Below are 20,228 nucleotides of genomic sequence, written 5' to 3' on the forward strand. Positions count from 1 at the left end.
TTGCTACATTGTTTGTTTTTTTTTTCCAATGTAATGCTAACCTTATCTTCACCGGTTAACAACGGCTGGCTTAACCCCATCCTAGAATCCTTCTTTCTCACTGGCATAGATCTTTGCTGTGAACCATTTTGTGACACGTTTCCTATTTTTCCTCAACCATCTTCACTCATATAATCCTTTCCTAGTCCACTAGATCTGCCCCCATTCTTTCGTAATTACCCTTATTTAAGGGCAGGTCCAATAGGTATATGCCCCAACTTTTTAACCTTTCCTAAGACAATCCCAGTATCCCAGGAATCAGTCAAGCAAACTTTATATGAACTGCTTTGTAATGCAGTTCTATCCTTTCTTAAATAAGAAGTCCAGAAGTGTAAAAAGTATTCCAGATGTGGTCTCACAAAGGCCCTCTACAGGTGTAGCAAAATTTCTCTATTTTAGATTCCATTCCCCTTGCAAAATGTGACAACATTCCATTTGCGTTCCTTATCACTTGTTGCAGGTGCATGCTAACTTTTGTAATTCACATACCAGGAGACCTGGATCCCTCCATGACATGGTGTTCTACATTCGCTTTCCATTTAAATAATATTCTGTTTTTCCTATTCTTAGTAGGATGGAGCATTTAAAAATATACAGTAGCAATTTCTAAACCTTCCTGGTTCTTAAAGATATGATAATCAGGTCGCAATAACCAGATAAGTAAAATCTGCTTTAAGTTTTAAAGCAACATAAAAACTGTCAAAGTGCCTGTGTAGGCACTCTGAACAAACAATGCACTGTTTAAACCAAAATGTCAATATTTTATGTACTTGTATGTTTAACTAAATTATTTCTGCTACAATATAAACATTGAAGCAATGCATCATTCAGAAACAGAATCTAGCACTCGGTAAAACGTAGTCTCCACTGTCTCCTACCAAAGTTCTAATAATTGAGAGGATATCAGACCTCTTACTAAGCTTCTGGATAACTACCATGTTAGAAACTTCTAGCTTTAGTTTTTTTAGGTTGTTTCTTGGCAAAAATAAATTTCACACAGAAGGGGGAACACTATCGAATTTTACTTCCATTTCATTACTTCGGAACTGTCACAATTGCATTTACTTGACATGGTTCATTCATCCCGTTTTGTAAATTTTTCTTACTCTAATTGTACTTCCTGTAAATTTTTAGGGCTCCCTTCACAATTTCTCCCTCTACTATTTATTTAGGTTACAACAAAAATACTTGCATATAAACACAAATCGTTTTTTTCAACAACTGTTCATAATACTACAATGCATATTCCTTAACATGGCTTATGTTACTTCTTTTTAAAACCTTTGATGAAGTGATTTTTTTAAAAAAAATCATTCACAGGACATGGATGGCACTGGTTAGGCTAGCACTTATTGCTTATTCCAAATTTCCCAGAGGGCAGTTAAGAGTCAACCACATTGCAGTGGGTCTGGAGTCACATGTAGGCCAGACCAAGTAAAGATGGCAGTTTCCTTCCTGAAAGGATATTAGTGAACCAGATGAGTTTTTCCAACAATCAACAGGAGACTCATTGTCATCATTAGATGAATGATCATGCCAGCTGCCATGGCAAGGTTCGAACCCAGGTCCCGAGAACATTACCTGGGTCTCTGAATTAACAGTCCAGCAATAATACCGTTAGGCCTTTGCCTCCCTTTTTGAGCTAGCAACAGGTATTGACACACTGGCAAATCAGTTTTAGTTGCAATATGATAATTTTCACCAAGGAGTCTGGAGACAAATTATAAAGGACATAGCCTACAGTTTAAGATCAGGACTGCTTGCTTTCACTGCTGTAGTTTCCACAGTGTATTAAAAATTAGATTAATGGTGTTCTGCAATTCAGTAATGAGGTCTATGCTTCAGAAGAATTGTCCATGGCTTCCAAGCAATTTGATTTGCTTGGCACACAAGTAACCTCTGCTGGTGGAAGTGTTACATTTCTTAATGTAACTTCAGTATTGCTGTTCACCTTTAAATTGCTTTTTTTAAAAAATGTTTTTGTTGCAAAATAGTATTTACAGATAAGTGGTGTAAAAGCTGCATATTTTATTATATAACCAAGTATAGGTCAAGCTAATCAACAAAGTTGTTATGGCAATTGAACTGTGGAAGCTACTTATCCTATTTGGAAAGTTAATGTTGAATCCTAGTCATAAAAAATTAGCGTTGGTGACTTTTGGAGAAGTCAAAAAAAGTTCCAAAGTCAGGAATTTTTAAGGTAAGGCATGACGAATTGACAACTTAATGTGATACTGTTATTTTTTAAAAATTTGTACGTTTTATTTCACACAAATTCTGGATTCTATTTAATTCCTCTAAAATTACGTACTCCAATGTAATACTGATGTGTTGTTTTTCAAGGAGACATTAAGACGAAACCCTGCGTAATAAAATTCCATGGCACTACGTCAAAGAACAGAAGAGTTGTCCTCAATATCTTGGCTAATATATTACAGGAAAGATGTGGAACATTAGTAAAGATGCAGAGGAGATTTACCAGAATGTTGCCTGGAATAGAGGGAAGGTCTTATGAGGAAAGGTTGACAGAGCTAGGGCTTTTCTCTTTAGATCGACGAAGGATGACAGGTGGCTTCATTGAGGTGTACAAAATGATCAGAGGTATAGATAGAGTGGACAGCCAGAGGCTTTTTCCTAGGGTGGAGGTAGCTATTATGAAGGGGCATTGTTTTAAAGTGAGTGGAGGTAGATTTAAGGGAGATGTCAGAGGAAGGTTCTTTACTCAGAGAGTGGTAGAGGCTTGGAATGCATTGCTGGAGAAGGTAGTGGAGTTGGCCTCATTAGGGGCATCTAAGCGGCTATTAGCTAGGTGTATGGATGATAGTATAAGGTAGGGGTGGAGGTTAGAGAGACCTTAGGTTAGGGTAAAAGTTCAGCACAATATCATGGGTCGAAGATCCTTTACTGTTCTGTACTATTCTACGTACTATCTATCCTTCAAGCAACATCACAAAAACAAATTATCTGGTCATTGTAACAGTGCTGCTTTGTGCCATATGCAAATTGTCTTTGGTGTTTCTTGTAGTAAAATATTGGTTTTGCTTCCTTCGAATAAAGCACTTCGAGATGTTGGTGGTCATGAAATGTACGATCCAAGTGTGAGTTTTTTCCAATACTTTTAACTTTTATTCTATTACAATTACTACTTTGATTTCCATTAATGTGACAGTTAAACAGGAAATTTTTCTGTTCATGTTATTTCACAAGTTATACAAGTATATATCTTATCCATGGAAAGCCCCAAAACAGGTATTTACTTTTTTGATAGATCAATGGGAAATGCTAACCTAGCTTCTCCATTCATAGATGCTATATGGTCTGCATAATTTTTATTGCATTCACTACTGCCAATTTAGTCTTGTGCCATTTCATGGGTAAATGCAGAAAGCAATTTGCACGGGAATTAACATGACTTCTACAGTGCAAAGCAAAATGAAAAAAAAATCCAAACACAAAGATCTTAGAGATTCTAACAAAAAATGTTGTATGTAACTTATTCCCAAGTGGCCAAAGCAACAAGCATGAATACTGAAATGTACAGAGTGGCTGTCAACTGTTTCAATGAGAAGATGAATAGTCTCCTGTACATTAGATCTTCATGAGGAGCAGAAGCTGAAAAGCAAAGACAACCTTGCTTGGTTCAAGTTGGTTCTCACTTCAAATGGGACAATAAGAGAACAGGAAATTTAACAGGCTTTACCCTATAAATGACCTATTTCTAACAAAAGCAAAATGTATTAAACTTTCACACATCAATTTTCTGCATTCTCCGGGTATTGAATCCTTACATGGTCAGCTCCAATATTGCTGGTCATAGTCCAATATCCTGCACAAGTAGAATTCTTCATGTGAGAGTTCAAATGCCAACACTTGATTCACACAGAAGTGTCACAGCACTTTGATCTTGCCAACTGAGCACATGTACAAATAAGCCCTTGAACCAGCAGTCACTTGAAAGTGATGAGGACCAGCAACCAGATTCAGGACCAGGTTCCCTCTCATTTCCCCTCCAATATATTCAGAGGTGCTGAGGATATCACTCCAGAAAATAAACTAATTCAGTTATTCAGAAGCGTACACTCGTTATTCAGTTAGAGTCCACTTAACTTAAGCCAGCCACAAGTTTTTGACACGTACTATTGTTCTATTTCTCAGTCCTGAAATCAACTGCAATATTTCAGTGTAGGCTCAAGTTCTTCATTTTAAAATTTCCATTACAACCTCTGCAAATTCGTTAACTTTTCAATTCATATATTTCACATTAGACTGTGGAGGAACGTGTAACGGTATTCAAAGCAACATAAAACTAGCAATCATGCAACTATACTGAAGAGAACTGTTTATATGTTAACAGCACTCTTGCACAGATCATTCTCAAGTATCTGTCATTTTCATAACTTCATCCACTTCCCAAACAAAAATGCTTCCAAGATGGAGTGATTAAGAAACCTTTTCTTATTAACTAATTTATTACCACATAAAGGATACAGTTGTGAATCTAACTACCGTGTGTTACGTGTTTATTTTAGAACATGCTTACTAACACAATGTGCTTTCTTTTTAGGATAGTCAGAACTGCAGATGCTGGAGTCAGAGATAACACAGTGCAGAGCTGGAGGAACACAGCAGGCCAGGCAGCATCAGGGGAGCAGGAAAGGGGATGGTTTCTGAGATTTTGAAAGCAGCGTCCTTACTGAAAACATCAACTTTACTGCTCATCTGATCCTGCCTAGCCTACTGTATTCCTCCATGCTTTCTATTTACTTTTATAAAAAATAACATTCATTTTTAATTTCAACATTATATATTTAAATTTATGAAACCATAATAATTTTATAGTGACAGCAGATTGTTAGCTTTTACTCAAAATAAATGTATGTATTCCCACAGGTTCAAAAAACTCAGTTTACGTGTTGTGAAATATTGTCCAAATGTACCCTTGTAGAATGTAATCTAAAAAAAACTCTCTAAAATATGACAAAATCAAGAAGTAATAAAAGTGCTGAATTTAATGTATTCTAGATTAATATTCTGCAGTCAAATGTCAGCCTACCATTTATTCTACAGAAAAAAAAACTATCACTACTTTGATCAGACCAAAATTCCCACAATGTCTTCACTCTAAGAGTATGCCGTCTCTCAAATACACAATATGAGGGACAAATTGGATTGTTTACTATTTCTTCATGTCTCTCATTATTTAGGTTGACTTTCAATCCTGCATACAATTTTGGTCCCCTTGTTTTGGAGGCAGTTCAGAGAAGGTGCATTAGATTAATTCCAGAGATGAAAGGCTTGTCATATGAGGGCTGATTGGACAGTTTAGGTCTATACACACTGGAGTTTAGAAGAACAGAGATCTATTTGAGGTATACAGGTGCTAAAGAGGATTAACACAACAGATGTAGAATGGATGTTTACCCTTTGTGGGCAATTTAGAATGAGAGGTCTTAGCTTTAGGCTAAGGGGCAGATTTGAAATGGAGATGAGGAGGAATTACTCCTCTCAAAGGGTTGTGAATTTGTGGAATTCACTACCCAACAAATTCACAAGTCAAGAGAGTGATGGACACCATACGTTAAATAAATTTAGGGAGACAGATTTTAAATTTGTAACAGCTTAAAGATTTATTGGGAGCAGGCAGGAAAGTGGAGATGAGGCCAAGATGCGATCAGTTAGGATTGTGTTAAACAGCGGAACACGCATGAAGACCTGAATGAACTATCCCTGGTCCTAGTTCTTATGTTCTTACTTACTTCATTTATGCAAAGGCAGTCTTGGCAGTGACTCTAGGTGAAGTATCTATTCAGTGACCTCACTGAGCTTCTAGGCAAAGGTAAAGTCACCACAGTTCCAGAGGACCATACAGCTGCTCTCTCATTAGAGAGACAACTGATGGTGAGTTTAACCTGAGAGTAACCATAACTCAGGCAAGGGGCAAGACCGAGAAGCTGGGGCCTTCATGCTGACTTCAGCTGATATGGGAACTGAACTCACACTGTTTGCTTAACTCTACCATTGCAAACCAGCCATTCAGCCAGCCACTGTGCTAACCAATCCTCAACTGAGCTTCTACTGTATGCTTCTCTGCACTTAAAAAAGGAAGAAAATTTCAGTAATACTTTTAGATTAAATGAGTACCACCATTTTACAGAGGTGTTTGAAGTTCTGGACTCCATCTTCCTGAGCCACATAGGTGGTTTGTTGTTGGTGATGGCTCCCGAGCCTTTTAACAAAGAGGAAAGTTTGACCAAAGCATTTCCACTTCAGAACAAAATTTCACATTTAATAAAAGGCACCCAAACTCACACCAAGTCCCATTCACCCACTGTACCTGTGCTTCGTCAGGTTCCTGGTTAAGTAGCACTACAATTCCAAAATTCACAGCCTTGCTTTTAAATCCTTCCATGATTTCACTCCTTCCGATAACTGTGATTTCTAGGTCCAAATCCCTCTGAGATATCAACTAATCCCAGTTTCATGTGCTTACTCAGTTTTGGTTGCTTCAATCATGGTGACAGTGCTTTCATTTGCTAAGACTCGTTCTACAATTCCTGCCTCAAAAGTCCTGCCGTCCTACCCTCTAAGATATTCCTTACCAAGTAGCTCTTTGAGAAAACGTCTAATCAGCTGTCTCACTATCCTTTTAAAGCAGTTTGGTGCCAATTTATCTAAATAATGCTCTTGTGAGACATCTTGGAGGGGGGGCCAGTTAGCTCAGTCGAGTGGATGGCTGGTTTGCAACACGGAGTGATGCCAACAGTACGGCCACTTCCTACACCAGCTGAGGGGACCATGACAGACTCATCTTCTCAACCTCTCTGCTCGCGTAAGACACAGAGATCTTTGGGTTAAATCACCAACATCATCTCTCTGGTGAAAGAGTAGCACTGTTGTTCTCTGGAACTATGACTTTACCTAAATATCTTCGGTTTTTTTATGTTAAAAGACGCTTATATTAATGTAATCTGTGTTGAAGAAAAATCAAAGCAAACTTCTGTTTAGTTACTTTTTGGTAGGAGTAACCGGAAGGCAAAGTACTGGGCTAATGGTAAGATTCTTAGTAGTGTAGATGAGCAGAGAGATCTCGGTGTCCATGTACACAGATCCTTGAAAGTTGCCACCCAGGTTGACAAGGCTGTTAAGAAGGCATACAGTGTTTTAGCTTTTATTAATAGAGGGTTCGAGTTCCGGAACCAAGAGGTTATGATGCAGTTGTACAAAACTCTGGTGCGGCCGCACTTGGAGTATTGTGTGCAGTTCTGGTCACCGCATTATAAGAAGGATGTGGAAGCTTTGGGAAGAGTGCAGAGGAGATTTACTAGGATATTGCCTGGTATGGAGGGAAGGTCTTACGAGGAAAGGCTGAGGGACTTGAGACTGTTTTCATTACAGAGAAAACAGTTGAGAGGTGACTTGACTGAAACATATAAAATAATCAGAGGGTTAGATAGGGTGGATAGGGAGAGCCTTTTTCCTAGGATGGTGGCGGCGAGCACAAGGGGGCATAGCTTTAAATTGAGGGGTGAAAGAAATAGGACAGATGTCAGAGGTAGTTTCTTTACTCAGAGTAGTAAGGGAATGGAACGCTTTGCCTGCAACGGTAGTAGATTCGCCAACTTTAGGTACATTTAAGTGTCATTGGATAAGCATATGGACGTAGATGGAATAGTGTAGGTTAGATGGGCTTGAGATCGGTATGACAGGTCGGCAGAACATCAAGGGCCGAAGGGCCTGTACTGTGCTGTAATGTTCTATGTTCTATTTTAACAGCAGCTTAATGCTCTGAGGTATAGATGCTATAGGAAGCATAGAAAGCAGGGGCAGGAGAGGAGGGGGGAGTGGTGTTTTTGGCTTAGGAGAACATAACGGCTATACTTAGGGAGGACATTCCTCAGAGAACATCCAATGAAGTTATTTGATGGGTAGAACTTAAAAATAAAGAAAGGGATGATCACCTTGTTGGGATTAGATCATTGGCACCCCCAATAGTCAGCAGGAAATTGAGAAGCAAATATATAAGGAGATCACAGATATCTGCAAGAACAATAGGATTGTATTGGGCAGGAAGTAAGGCAGGGCAGGTGTCTGAGGTGTCAGTGGCAGCAGCACTTTGGGACAAGTGGTCATAATTCTACTAGTTGTAAAATAGTTACGGGAAAGGAAAGAACTGATCAAAAAGTTAAAGTTCTAAATAGGAATAAGGCCAATTTTGACAGTATCAAACAGGAACTTCCACAAGTAGTTTGGAGAAGGCTATTCACAGGTAAAGGGATTGTTGGGAAATGAGATACCTTGAAGAATGAGATAACGAGAATTCAGAGACAGTATATTCATGCTAGTGTGAAGCACAAGGCTGGAATGTATAGGGAATACTGGATGACAAGAGAAGTCGAGGTTCTCGTCAAGAAAATGGAGGCATTTATCAGATATAGCAGCTGGGATCAAGTGAATCCCTGTAAGAGTGTAAGGGCAGCAGGGGCATACTTAACGGGAAAATCAGGAGGGCAAAAAGAGAACAAGATAGCTTTGGTACATGGAGTTAAGGAGAATCCAAAGAGATTCTATAAATACATCAAGGGCAAAAAAATAACCAGGGAGAGAACAGCACCCTTTAAAGATCAATGTGGACATCTACACATGGAAGGACATTGGTAAGATACCAAACAAATATTTTCCGTCAGTATTTACTGTGGAGAAGGGCATGGAAGCTTGAGAACTTGAGGAAATAAATAGTGATGTCTTGAAACAGTTCATATTACAGAAGAGGAGGTGCTGGAGGAGATCTTAAAACACAAAGGTAGATAAATCTCATGGGCATAATCAGGTGTTTCCCAGACTTTTGGGGGAAGCTAGGAAAGAGATTGCTGGGTTTCTTGCTGAGATATTCAGGTGCAGTGCCAGATGACTGGGCTAATGTGGTGCTATTATTTTTGGAAGGCTGCGGTGGGTATGTTGTTGGAGGCGATTCTGAGGGACAGGATTTACATGCATTTGGAAAGGAAAGGACTGATTAGGGATATCAGCATCGCATTGTGTGTGGGAAATCATGTTTCACTAACTTGATTGAGTTTTTTTGACAAGGTGACCAAGAAGATTGATGACGGCAGAGCGGTGGATGTTGTCTATATGGACTTCAGCAAAGTGCTCCACAAGGTTTCAGGTTGTAGATTGGTCAGTAAGGTTCAATCACATGGGATCCAGGTGGAGCTACCCAACCTGTTACAGAATTGGCTTGAAGGTAGGAGCCAAAGGGTGGTGGTAGAGGGTTGTTTCTCGGTTTGGAGGCCTGTGACAAGTGGGGGTGCCATGAGGATCTGTGCTGGATCCACTACTTTTCATAGAATCATACAAGCCCTTCAGTGTGGAAACAGGCCCTTTGGCCCAACAAGTCCACAATGACCCTCAGAGCATCCCACCCAGGCCCATTCTCCTATAACACCCCCAATCTACACATTGAAATATTTTGTATTCACATCCAAATCATTTTTATAAGAGGCACGGTTAGTGAGTTTGCAGATGACATCAAAAATTCATGGCGTAGCAATCTGTGAAGAAGTTTATCTCAATGTACAATGGGACCTTGATCAGATCTGCCAATGGGCCGAAAAGTGGCAGATCGAGTTTAATTCAGATAAATGTGCAGTGTTGCATTTTGGTAAAGCAAACCAGAGCAGGACATATACAGTTAATGGCAGGGCCCTGGGGAGTGCTGCCAAACAAAGAAGCTACAGGTGCATAGCTCCTTGAAAGTGGAATCACAGTTAGACAGGGTGGTGAAAAAGGCGTTTGGCATGCTTGCCTTCATTGGTCAGAACAGTGAACATAGAAGTTGTGTTGTCATGTCACGGCTGTACAGGACATTGGTGAAGTCACTTTAGGAGTATTATGTAGAATTCTAATCGCCCTTCTATAGGAAGAAAGTTATTAAACTTGAGAGGGTACAAAAAAGATTTACAAGGATGTTGCTGGGTCTAGATGGTTTTAACTATAGGGACCGGCTGAATAAGCTGGGTCTTTTTTCCCCCTTAAGTGATACAGGCCAAGGGGTGACCTTATAGAGGTTTATAAAATCATGCGGGTCACGGATAGGGTGAATAGCCAAGGTCTTTTTCCTAGGGTGGGGGGAGTCCAAAACTAGAGGACATTGGTTTAAAGTTAGAGATTTAAAAAGGACCTGAGGGATAACTTTTTCATGCAGAGGGTGGGATGTGCATGGAACAAGCTGCCAAAGGAAGTGGAGGAGATGAGTACAATTACATTTAAAAAGGCATCTGAAAGTGTATATGAATAGGAAGTGTTTAGAGGGATATGGGCCAAATGCTGCAAATGGACAACGTCAGATTGGGATGTTTGACTGGCGTGGATGAGTTGGACCGAAGGGTCTGTTTTGCGCTATACGACACTGACTCTATAAGCGCAAGATGTACGGTGAAAGCAGTACTCACCTAAAGTTTTCTTTCCTTTTAAAGGTTATGTTCAGATGATACTTGTTCAACATAATTCATAATTTTAAACAAATTTCCCATGGGAATCTAAGCTTTACTACTGTAGCTGAAAATACTCCAGATGCAAGTCAAACTTTACAACTGCAAAATTTAAGCGATCAATCTAGCTCTTCTATTTGTTTAAACAATTATAGCAAAAAAGCTTCATCTGCTGCTCAGTGCACTTTTTTGAAGTCAGCGTGATGATAACCACGTCTGATTAACTTGGTATTGATTCCAGTTTGACAATGCAGTAGCAAATGCAGGAACTACAAGTGATAATTTTGTAGACATTAGTCATAATTCCACAATATTAGATCTTAAATCACCAATTAGTACCTCTTGGTCACAGGTGACAAAAGGGAAATTGTAATACCACATAAGCAAAAATAATTTAAATAATTATTTTAATAATCCTTATCAGCTCTATTCGGTGTTATAGTCCACTCATTTCAGAGCAAAACTTCAATATTAACATGCAATTCATCAGCTGAATCAGTTATCTGTCAGTAAGCACAGCAAGTATTTGTTACTTTTAATTGATTCTTAAAAAAGTCTTTGCAGTTTTGTTCAACTTCTGAAGGCTACGGAAAGTGCTGGTGAATATTTATATACTGGATTTAAAGTTTAATAGTTGTACATTGGCAGCAGTGTTTTGCACACCGAAAAATAAAACTAACTTTACCAACTGCTAAGATTACTTACTCACATAACAGAAATTCATCAACACAGCCACGATACTGCAGGAGGTAAATGCAAGTTTCCACTACATACAAGCTATACAAGCCCTATAATGATCAATGCTTTAACGTGAACAAAGAGCTGGATCTGCAAGTGATTTCACTCTGATCACCTGGAAATGAGTAGAATTACAACTGTAGACTGTAATGCCATTAACATTATATACACAAGGTTAATTGTTCAGTATGTTAAAATTAAATTAACTTCCACTGTGACACTATCCTTTTATATTCTGCTAGTCAGAAATGCTAATTTATGAAATTGTTAGGCTGTATTATAAATCATTTGGAAAATACAAACATTTTTTAAACTGCCTATAATTTTGCGTCACTGTAGTCTATGGAGACAGTTGACAGCCCATTGCACATTACGTTTTCCCACTTTGATTTAATTGCCTCTGACAAAACTATAAGTAAATATTCTAAAGACTAGCATTAAGCTGGAACAGAAAATAAGTAATTTTTCAAATTTCTTAATAGTACAAGAAAGCACAAGCCACTGACCAATATGATCTTATTCTCACCTGGGGGAATTTGAATATTTTGAATGTTTGGTTGATGCTGTTGGGGTTGAGGGAGACGGGGAGCTATAACTTGCGGTGTTATTGTTGTCCTTGGGCCAGTGTTCACTGCTGCTGTCCTTGCCATAGTTTGGGCAATTGTGTTAATGGTTCCTTTGCCCATTCCAACTGGCGTACCAACTGATTGAGTGGAAATTCCTCCAGGATTGGATGCCACATTCTGAAGTCCACTTTGTATCGTCTGACCTATTACCATAGTACTTGTGTTTGACTGATTGTTTAAAGTGGTCACCGCACTACCAGTTGTTGATGTCAATATTCCTGCACTGAGAGTCTGCTGTGGTGTCTGTATAATTGTTTTGGGCTGTAACTCAGATTTGATAACCTGTCCACCAGTGGACAAAGAAGCGTTGCTTGACAAACTAGAAGACTGACTGTTTAAAGTCAGAAGTGAAGTCTGATGTGGAGCTCCAGTGCCACTAGGTGCTGACAAGTTAGTTACACTAACTGTTGAGTTCAATATAGTACTACTACCATTTGGTGCTGATGCAACTGGCAGAACTGGGCCACTGTGCGCTGGTGGTCTCACCAATGTCACTGTGGGTCCTGCTGCCTGTGATGAAACAACAGTTGAAGGAACATTCTGTGTGCTGACAAAAGACGTCTGAATAACAGTGTAGACAGAACTAGAGACTGGCAAAGACACTGCTGGCAACCCTGTATTAACTGTGTTTTTTACAACAGATCCAGGTCCATTATTGACCACCGTAACAGCTGGCAAGGTAGTTGCAGCTGCTGAACAAGTAAAAGTGGTGGCATTTCCTGCATTGTGAGAGTTTATCGCCATTCCATTATTCCCATTAAGAGTTTGTACGTTGGAGGTGACAGTTTTCACATGGTTGGACACTGGGGTTGCCATTGCACTTATCACCACCGATTTTCCTTGACCGATGCTGCCTGAAGCTGATGTTTCCGACGATCCTGTCACTGCCGCTACTGCCGCTGTACTCTGCTCCTGTTCTACTCCTGGAGCCTGGGACCTTGCATTATTGATAACAACACTTTGCTGTGCCCCACTCCCCGCCGTCGTACAGGGCAAAACCCCACTGCCAAATGTGTTCTGCGAATTAATCTGTGCGTTTTTACCCTCAGAGCTCTCGTCCACTTTGATTTTGGCTGCGGTGGAAACCTCAGCTCCTGCCAGTCCCATTTTGTTCTCTGCTGTTTGCAGCTCAACATTATTGCTCACCATCCCGGGTGTGTTTTCCACGTGATTATTCACCACCTGCGCCCTTATTCCGGCCTGTTCCGCCGCGTTATGGCCCGTAGCCGCCAACTGGGACTCCAGGGAGCCGACTAAGTCGCTCACCACTTTCTCATCCACGTCTGAGAAGAACACATCGTCCAACAGATCTGAAGCCCCCGCCGCCATCTTAAGGCAGAACTCTTGTTTGACTCGGACCGCGCATGCGCACCGGGCCGTGTTGTTGGGGGTGACGTCAGAAGTGGGTCGGCAGCCGCCCTCCGTCATTGGTCAGCTCCCGGTTTAAAGCGCCGGCGAATGAAGGAACGCGTTATTGGGCTGTAGAATGACTGTGCCGAGCGGGCTGGAGAGGCGCCGCCGAGCAACCACACGAAGGCAAACGCTTTAATCCCGCTTGGTCCTGCCCGGGAGCCTGACATCTCTGACCGCCTTGATGGTTTCGGCGAGATTCGCGTCAAAAGCGACCGTTTTCCGCGACTTTTCTGATTTTATCTTTGTACATTATTGTGTGCAAGATGGCTCCCTGGCTTCAGATGCTAAAGGGCGCCACACCTGGTGGTGTGTGTGGAAACAGCAACTTGTCTCATCCTCTTTTTCAGAGGACATGTTAAACCTGCTTTAATTTTAATTCTACAGGGATCTGTCAGCGCACAACTGGACTAGGCGCTAGTTTGTTCTCCAATCGAATAACTTTTATTCGAAAGAATAAACGGATGGAGCTTTCGGTTGACTTTATCTCTCCTGTGATTAAAAAAGTTAACGTTTCGAGTTACGTGGCTAGCTTAGTTCTGAAGAGTCACTGGACTCGAACCATTAACTTTTCTCTTCACAGGTGCTGGCAGTCCTGAAGCTTTTTCCAGTAACCTCTTTCTTTGCTTCTTACGTAGTAAGAACTGCATATGCTGGAGTCAGGTAGCTGTGCAGCTGGAAGAACACAGAAGGCCAAGCATCATCAGAGTAGGAAAGCTGACGTTTCGGTTCGGGACCTTCCTTCAGAAAATCGGATCTTCGATATCCGTAGTTCTCTATTTCAGTTTTTTTTTGCTGCTTGGATGTTGTATAACTTGCTTTATCAGGATGTGGTCTCAGATTGGGTTATTGTTTTTGCTTTAAGTCTTTTCTGGCACATAATGTTCAAAACCACTTAGGAAAAAAGCTGTTTGAGCATTAGTTTGTTCTGTGTTCTGTACAACAAGCTTCAGTTTAAAATTATGCTACTTATTTTCAGTCTAAGATTAGAGCTCTCCCATATCTTTGGGAAGAAGTCTGCCGTTGGCTTGAAAGGTAAGCAGTCTTTATTTCTTTGGTGCTTGCTAGTATTTAGACTAAATATTGAATGTCTGAAGTCTAAAGGCAGTGTTCTGATTTAGAATGCTGTAGTATTGTTCAAAACTACACTAATGTAAAACTAGTTACTCTAAACATCTTTCAGCTGTCAAGTGAAAGCTGTCCTTGAATGGTTTTGTGATTATGCATAAAGCAATGGACTGTTCACATTTATGGGAAACTTAACTGTGGCATCTTAAAAGGAAAATGTTTCTGATAATATCACCTTGATTTTAGTAAATAAGGGAGACCAATTGATGAAGTAGACAGAAAAGCAAAACTTTTCTGACACCCCAGCTTATAGAACACTGGACTTTAAATAGAGTCACTTTAAAAAGGATATTGTAAATCAGTGAGAAGCTCATCAAGTCTCCATGAGCATGGGTCAGAACAGAACCTGGTCATTTGGCCCACGTTGTCTATGCTGACTAGTTCTCTAAACTAGTCCCTCATGCCTCAACATTTCCCATCAATGGACCTGTCCAAATGTCTCCAATTGTAACTGTACCTGCCTCTACAGCTCCTGACTACTCATTCATGTTGTGCCACTCTGGGGGGGAAAGTCACCACTCACCTTAAAGCTGTGCCCCCTCTAATATCTGACTACCCTGTCTGCAGGGGTGGGAAAGACTGCAACTATTCCTATCCATACCTGGCATGATTTTTAGCCCTGTAAGGTCTCACCGTAGTGTCTGACACTCCAGTGGGGGAAAGGGGAAACCAGCTCTTCTCTCTTCTTCCCCCCCCCCCCCCACCCTTACTCAAACCTCTGTTTTACTAGCATACTTCAAGTATGCAAAAAATCAGCTTCCTGGCATGCTTCCCATAGCAGGACAACCAGAATTGGGTGCAATGCTGCAGATGTAATGTGTTGTACAGATGCAACATGACATCCCCCCCCCAAACTCTTGTACTGTATGCTGTGACTGAGGGTGAGCATGCCAGACTGTCTTCAGGACTTTGTGCTGCCACTTTGAAAGAACTGTACTCCTGTACCTGCAGGTCTCCTTTGTCAGATCTCCCCAGGATACTACCATTAAGTCTCTGTGGCTTAGCTTGCCAAAATGCAACACCTGTTTGTCTGAATTAAACTATCTGCTATTCCTTGGCCAACTAGTTTGTTGATCAAGGTCCTGTTGTACTGAGGTAACCACCTTCATTGCATGATCACAGAAATCTGTGATCTGCAAACTTGATCATGCCTCCTGTTCACTTCAATCATTCCTATAAATCAGAACCAGTAGACCCAGCAGTAATCCTTCCAGAACACCAGTAGTCACAGGCCTCTAAACAACCCTGTACCACCACCGTCTCCCATCAAATGACTTTGTATCCAATTGGCTCTTTCCCTGGGTCCTATGTGATCAAATGTTACTAACCAATCTACCAGGCAGAATCTTGCCAATGTAGACAGCAAAAAACTTGCTGCATTTGCCTATCTTGGTCATGTCTTCACTACAAGCTCAAGCAAATTTGAATGCTCCCAGCACAGCCATGCTGTTTATCTTCCTCTAATCAGTCATTTCCTTTCCAAATGCATAGATCCTGTCCCTCAATCCCCTTCAGCTCACCTGTCTAGTTCCCTGGCTTTTGCAGCCTTTGCTAAAAAAGCACAACACTAGCCACCTTCTGTCTTCCAGGACCTTGCCCATATTTGTCAATGATACAAAGCTCTCTGCTCTGCAATGCCCTTGGGTCCATTTGATCTGGTCCTGGGGCTTAACCACCTTGATGCACTATACCTTTACCTCGTGTGAGCTAAACTTTAAAGACACCATGAATTTGTGTACCCTAGCTTCCATGTTCTCCAGTGTAAACAAAAAACTGACTAAATCAGTTTAGGATCACATCCAGCTTTTGCAAATCCATGCTGAATGGTTTCCTTATCTTCAAGGGGCCCTAGTATCTTCCTACATACAAATTTTGTAGAATTTCTCTTGAATCCAAAGAACCTCATCAATGATCACCCATTTCTGCCTATATAGCATCACTGGACAATAATTAAGAGTGCCCCAATTTAAACCCCCCCTTCTATCCTCCCTACAGCATCTACACCCAAAATTGAGCTGCTAGCTTTCTCCCTCAGGCTGTTGTCCCAAACTAAGTTTCTAATGAAAGAATAGGTTACTTGTCTTGGTCTCTTTCTAACCCTGTGTAGAAACTGAAGATGTTGGTATGGTTTTAAATGGGTGTCTTCTCGAGGGACTATGCTGATAAGTGAGTGATTAATACTCACTAAATGTGAGGATCAGCACCACTGTTTACAGCCTGTCTGTAGTTTAGAGCCTGATGAAATTTTACCCTAGGCTGTTAAAGTTTCAAAGTTGAGCACTGACTGCATGAGTCCACTAAGTGATCCAGCAGATTGGAGCTCTGCCTCTCTTGGAAAAGCAGAGGGCTGACTGCTGACCAGTCAGCAGCACATTGGTGGAAATAAACTTTTATTGGTGTTGAGATTGCAAACTGACAGTTCAAAGGTGTGGATTAATAGCGATCAAGGAAAGACAGCACTGAGGGTGTTGTAGTTTGTGCTTGTCTGCATGCTTTTTAGCAAAGCTTTAACTTGATGTAACCTAACTCCAAGGGGATGTAGTTAACTTAGTATCTAACTTGCTGAGGAACAGGAACCAAAGCTTGAGTTTTTAATATGGAAGGCTGTTTCCAGTGCAGTTGCAGGATTCAGTACCTCTAACAATTTGGCTGCTATGAGGATAGCTATAAACTGCATGGAGACATAAATGACTGGGTGGATAGAAGTAACAAATGGAATTTGACCCTGGTGATGCATTTGAGGTTAAGTACAGTAAAGCAATCTTTGTAGAGCAAGTGAAATAGGTAAATTTTCTCTAAAATCAACATTGTCAGTATATGTTGAAGCATGACATTGGCTAGGTTCCATGCTTGTGCATTTCTAATCTAAGTTCCAGCTCTGAAAAGCATGGAGACTGGAAGGTCTTGCCAGAACTAGAAGAAATAAGTTTCCAGTCTAGGATTGAGCCTCTTTTCAAGAGGAAAAGTAGAGATTTGCTTAGCCCCTGGCTAGTGCATTGAATGGTTCTAATGACTTCTAAAGTCAGTGACTAGGAGGGTGTAGATGAAGTAACTAAACTTCTGAGTTGTAGGGGTGTGACTCTTCCTCTAAGATTAGTAGAGGCCAAGCTTTTCATCCAGCTGGTGTGGTGTTAGGAAACAAATGACAATTGGATTAATCAATTGACTTGGTTCAGCTGTTGCAGACAAGCAAGGTCTTTGCCAGTTTCTGGTTTGGCTTTTCTGAAAGCATTTGTCTAGTGTCTCTCTTCAAAGATGTGAATGAGGTCAATTTTATCCCTTTCAGATGCTGCTACATCTAATGATTAATGACCATCTGTTTAGCTCAGGTTGCAGTTGGAGTTGTTTGCTGACCTGACTAGCTTTCATGCAAATATCATCTCCCTTTTAAGGAAGATTCAGTGCTGTGTAGGCTACGTTGAAGCTACACTTGTGTGAAAGTCAGCTTGCAAACCAACCAACAGCTGCACTTTTGGACTTCTAATCTCTGCAGCACTGATTTAAGTGAATCCTACAAAATTAGGATTATTTAGCTTTTCTAGAAGCACTAACAAGTTAAGTGTCAGTTCTTGGGCTTCAGTAGAATTTCTGAAGAAGGGCCCTGGCCTGAAAAGTCAGCTTTCCCACTTCTCTGCTACTTGGTCTGTGTCCATCCACCTCTACCCATCTTGTTGTCTGTTCTTGGGCCTCATCTACTTAGTTTCCAAGTGTCCATGATTTGTCTTGTCTACTGCAGTTTCTCAAATTTAGTGGGAAAGTGGAGGATGGAATTAAATGAGAACCAAGAATAGCATAGCATGCAATTTTAAACTTTCTAAATGGTGAAAAATTTAATTTTGGTCATCAGAGGCACCTATGTTGTGCTTCAGCCTGTTTTTTGCATGAGGTACAGCAAACTTTTAAAGTAAAAGTATGTTGGTATTAGAGTCATAGCGCAAACAGACCCTTCAGTCCATGGGACCAAATCTGTGCAACTTCATCAATCAAGTGATGCCATTGTAGATTACAATAAATTTGCTCAACAGATTCCTTAGTTGAGTCTACTGGAATCAGGTTACAGTTCTGCTTAGTGATCTCATTTGAACATCACCTTAACCTTGATAGGGGTGGCTGCTAGTTGGAGTCTAGGAGTTGTGGCCTTGGAGTAAGCATGACTTGTTGCACTGAACTGCATTAATTTGCAAGTGTAGATTAAGATTTAGACACTTTCCTAGAAAGTATTTTCAGTTTTGATGTCCACATGATCTTTATTTTGCTTGTACTATTCTGGCCCACTTTGTATTGCTGCTTGTTTCAGTAGCAGTCACTGGATCACTGCAAAAGGCTTTTCAGGAAATGTTGCTAATAGGTATCAGTGTCCTGGCCTATTTAGAATGCCATCAGTCCTGAGAGTTCTGATATTACTTTGGTTTTTACCTTCTGATCCAATACAGTAGTGTAACTTGTATCTGGCCAATGCTGTCAGTGTTCCAACTGCTATGTTTAATTACTGCAGCACTCAGACCCAGCAACTTTTCTAGCAATTGCCAGTGCTAAGTTTGACTCAAGATGTTCTTGTTCTCATCTAGGCCATGACACTTCAAATGACTAAATGAACATTAATGACTCTTGCAATTCATAGGATAACCTGGGTTGGTATCTCTTGGCATCACATTCAACTGATGGCAATTTAAGTTGACAAGCTGCATTTTTATATAAACAAATGTACCTTCCACAAAGGAAGTAATTGCCAGGAAATAGGTATGTCATGACTTGGCAGCATTGCTAGAGAAACATTTTCAGTGATTGTGCTGTGCACACAGGCACAAGTCTTGATCTCAAATGCCCCTCAAATTGAGTTTGAAACACATTTGTCTTAAAATTGTCCTTTTCATTTTGGCACTAGTTTGACTTGTTTGGTTAATCATTGTTAAATACAATGCTAGTTACATGACAGAATTTGAATATAAACTTCCACACTACCCAAACCATTAACTCTGCTTTCTCTCTGCAGATGCTGCTAGACCTGTTGTGCTTTCCAGCAGTCTGGATACAAACCTGTTTTAAGTTGAATGCTGGTTATCATTGTTGAAGTGCTAAACAGCCACAAATGGCTAGCATGCTCTTAAGTTAGAATTTTTAATGACAAACTGTATAACTTTAGACATATTTCTAGAATTCCCATGTGGTCTTTTCACATGTTTGCATCTTTTGCCTCAAGTGAACTGCATGAAAAATACTTTTAAAAAAAGTGGGTTCCACAACTTAAATTTGAGTTGTGTTCAATGTTAAAACTTATTTAGTATTTGAAATTGTCTATTGATCAGTTGCTATAACCAGCAAGTTGACCATATATAAATTAACTTCTAAAGTTGTTACACTGAGATTTAAACACTTTTTATAAACTTGATTGTTAAATCTAACATTGCAATCCTCATCTTATGGCCAGTAATAAAATTATTTCTCAAATGACTTTGTACCTGGCTGATTCATCTGCTTGAACTCCACTGCTTTCTCTAGAGTCTCTTTTTCCAGAACAACTACTTTAATTTAGCAAAGGATAGGATGTTCACTTCCATAATGAACTCTCTATAGAATTTGTGCAGAACAAACCTTTGAACAGACAAATTTTAACACTTAAGACTATCCATGATCCAAATGTCTTGGTAAAGACCTGAATTTTGCACTTGGCAGAGATAACTCATTAATCCAGTGATGCATTTAGAACAAATATACAAGTGTTTGCAGCAGAAGCACTCTGGGAATACTTTTTACCTGATTAAGTTGAGGGCTTAATCACTTACCTGCTGCCAAGTGAGTT

At 40.3% G+C, this 20,228-nt stretch overlaps 1 protein-coding gene and 1 long non-coding RNA gene across 2 annotated transcripts in view; one reads left to right on the forward strand and one right to left on the reverse strand.

The window, feature by feature from the left end:
• The window catches only part of taf4a (TAF4A RNA polymerase II, TATA box binding protein (TBP)-associated factor), a 73,875-nt gene extending 60,649 nt beyond the window's left edge, over positions 1–13,226 (reverse strand). The window contains exon 1 of the mRNA XM_048550550.2: positions 11,791–13,226. Coding sequence (XP_048406507.1) covers positions 11,791–13,219 — 1,429 coding nt within the window. The 5' untranslated portion in view covers positions 13,220–13,226. The remainder of the gene's footprint in view (positions 1–11,790) is intronic.
• Positions 13,227–13,324: 98 nt separating this feature from the next.
• Positions 13,325–19,879, forward strand: LOC125461573 (uncharacterized). Its single transcript, XR_007249509.2, has 2 exons — positions 13,325–14,335; positions 19,422–19,879. It is a non-coding gene; the product is annotated as an uncharacterized LOC125461573 (long non-coding RNA).
• The last annotated feature ends 349 nt before the right edge of the window (positions 19,880–20,228 follow it).

The sequence above is a fragment of the Stegostoma tigrinum genome, chromosome 19 (genome assembly GCF_030684315.1).
Source record: "Stegostoma tigrinum isolate sSteTig4 chromosome 19, sSteTig4.hap1, whole genome shotgun sequence".
Classification (NCBI taxonomy): Eukaryota; Metazoa; Chordata; class Chondrichthyes; order Orectolobiformes; family Stegostomatidae; genus Stegostoma; species Stegostoma tigrinum.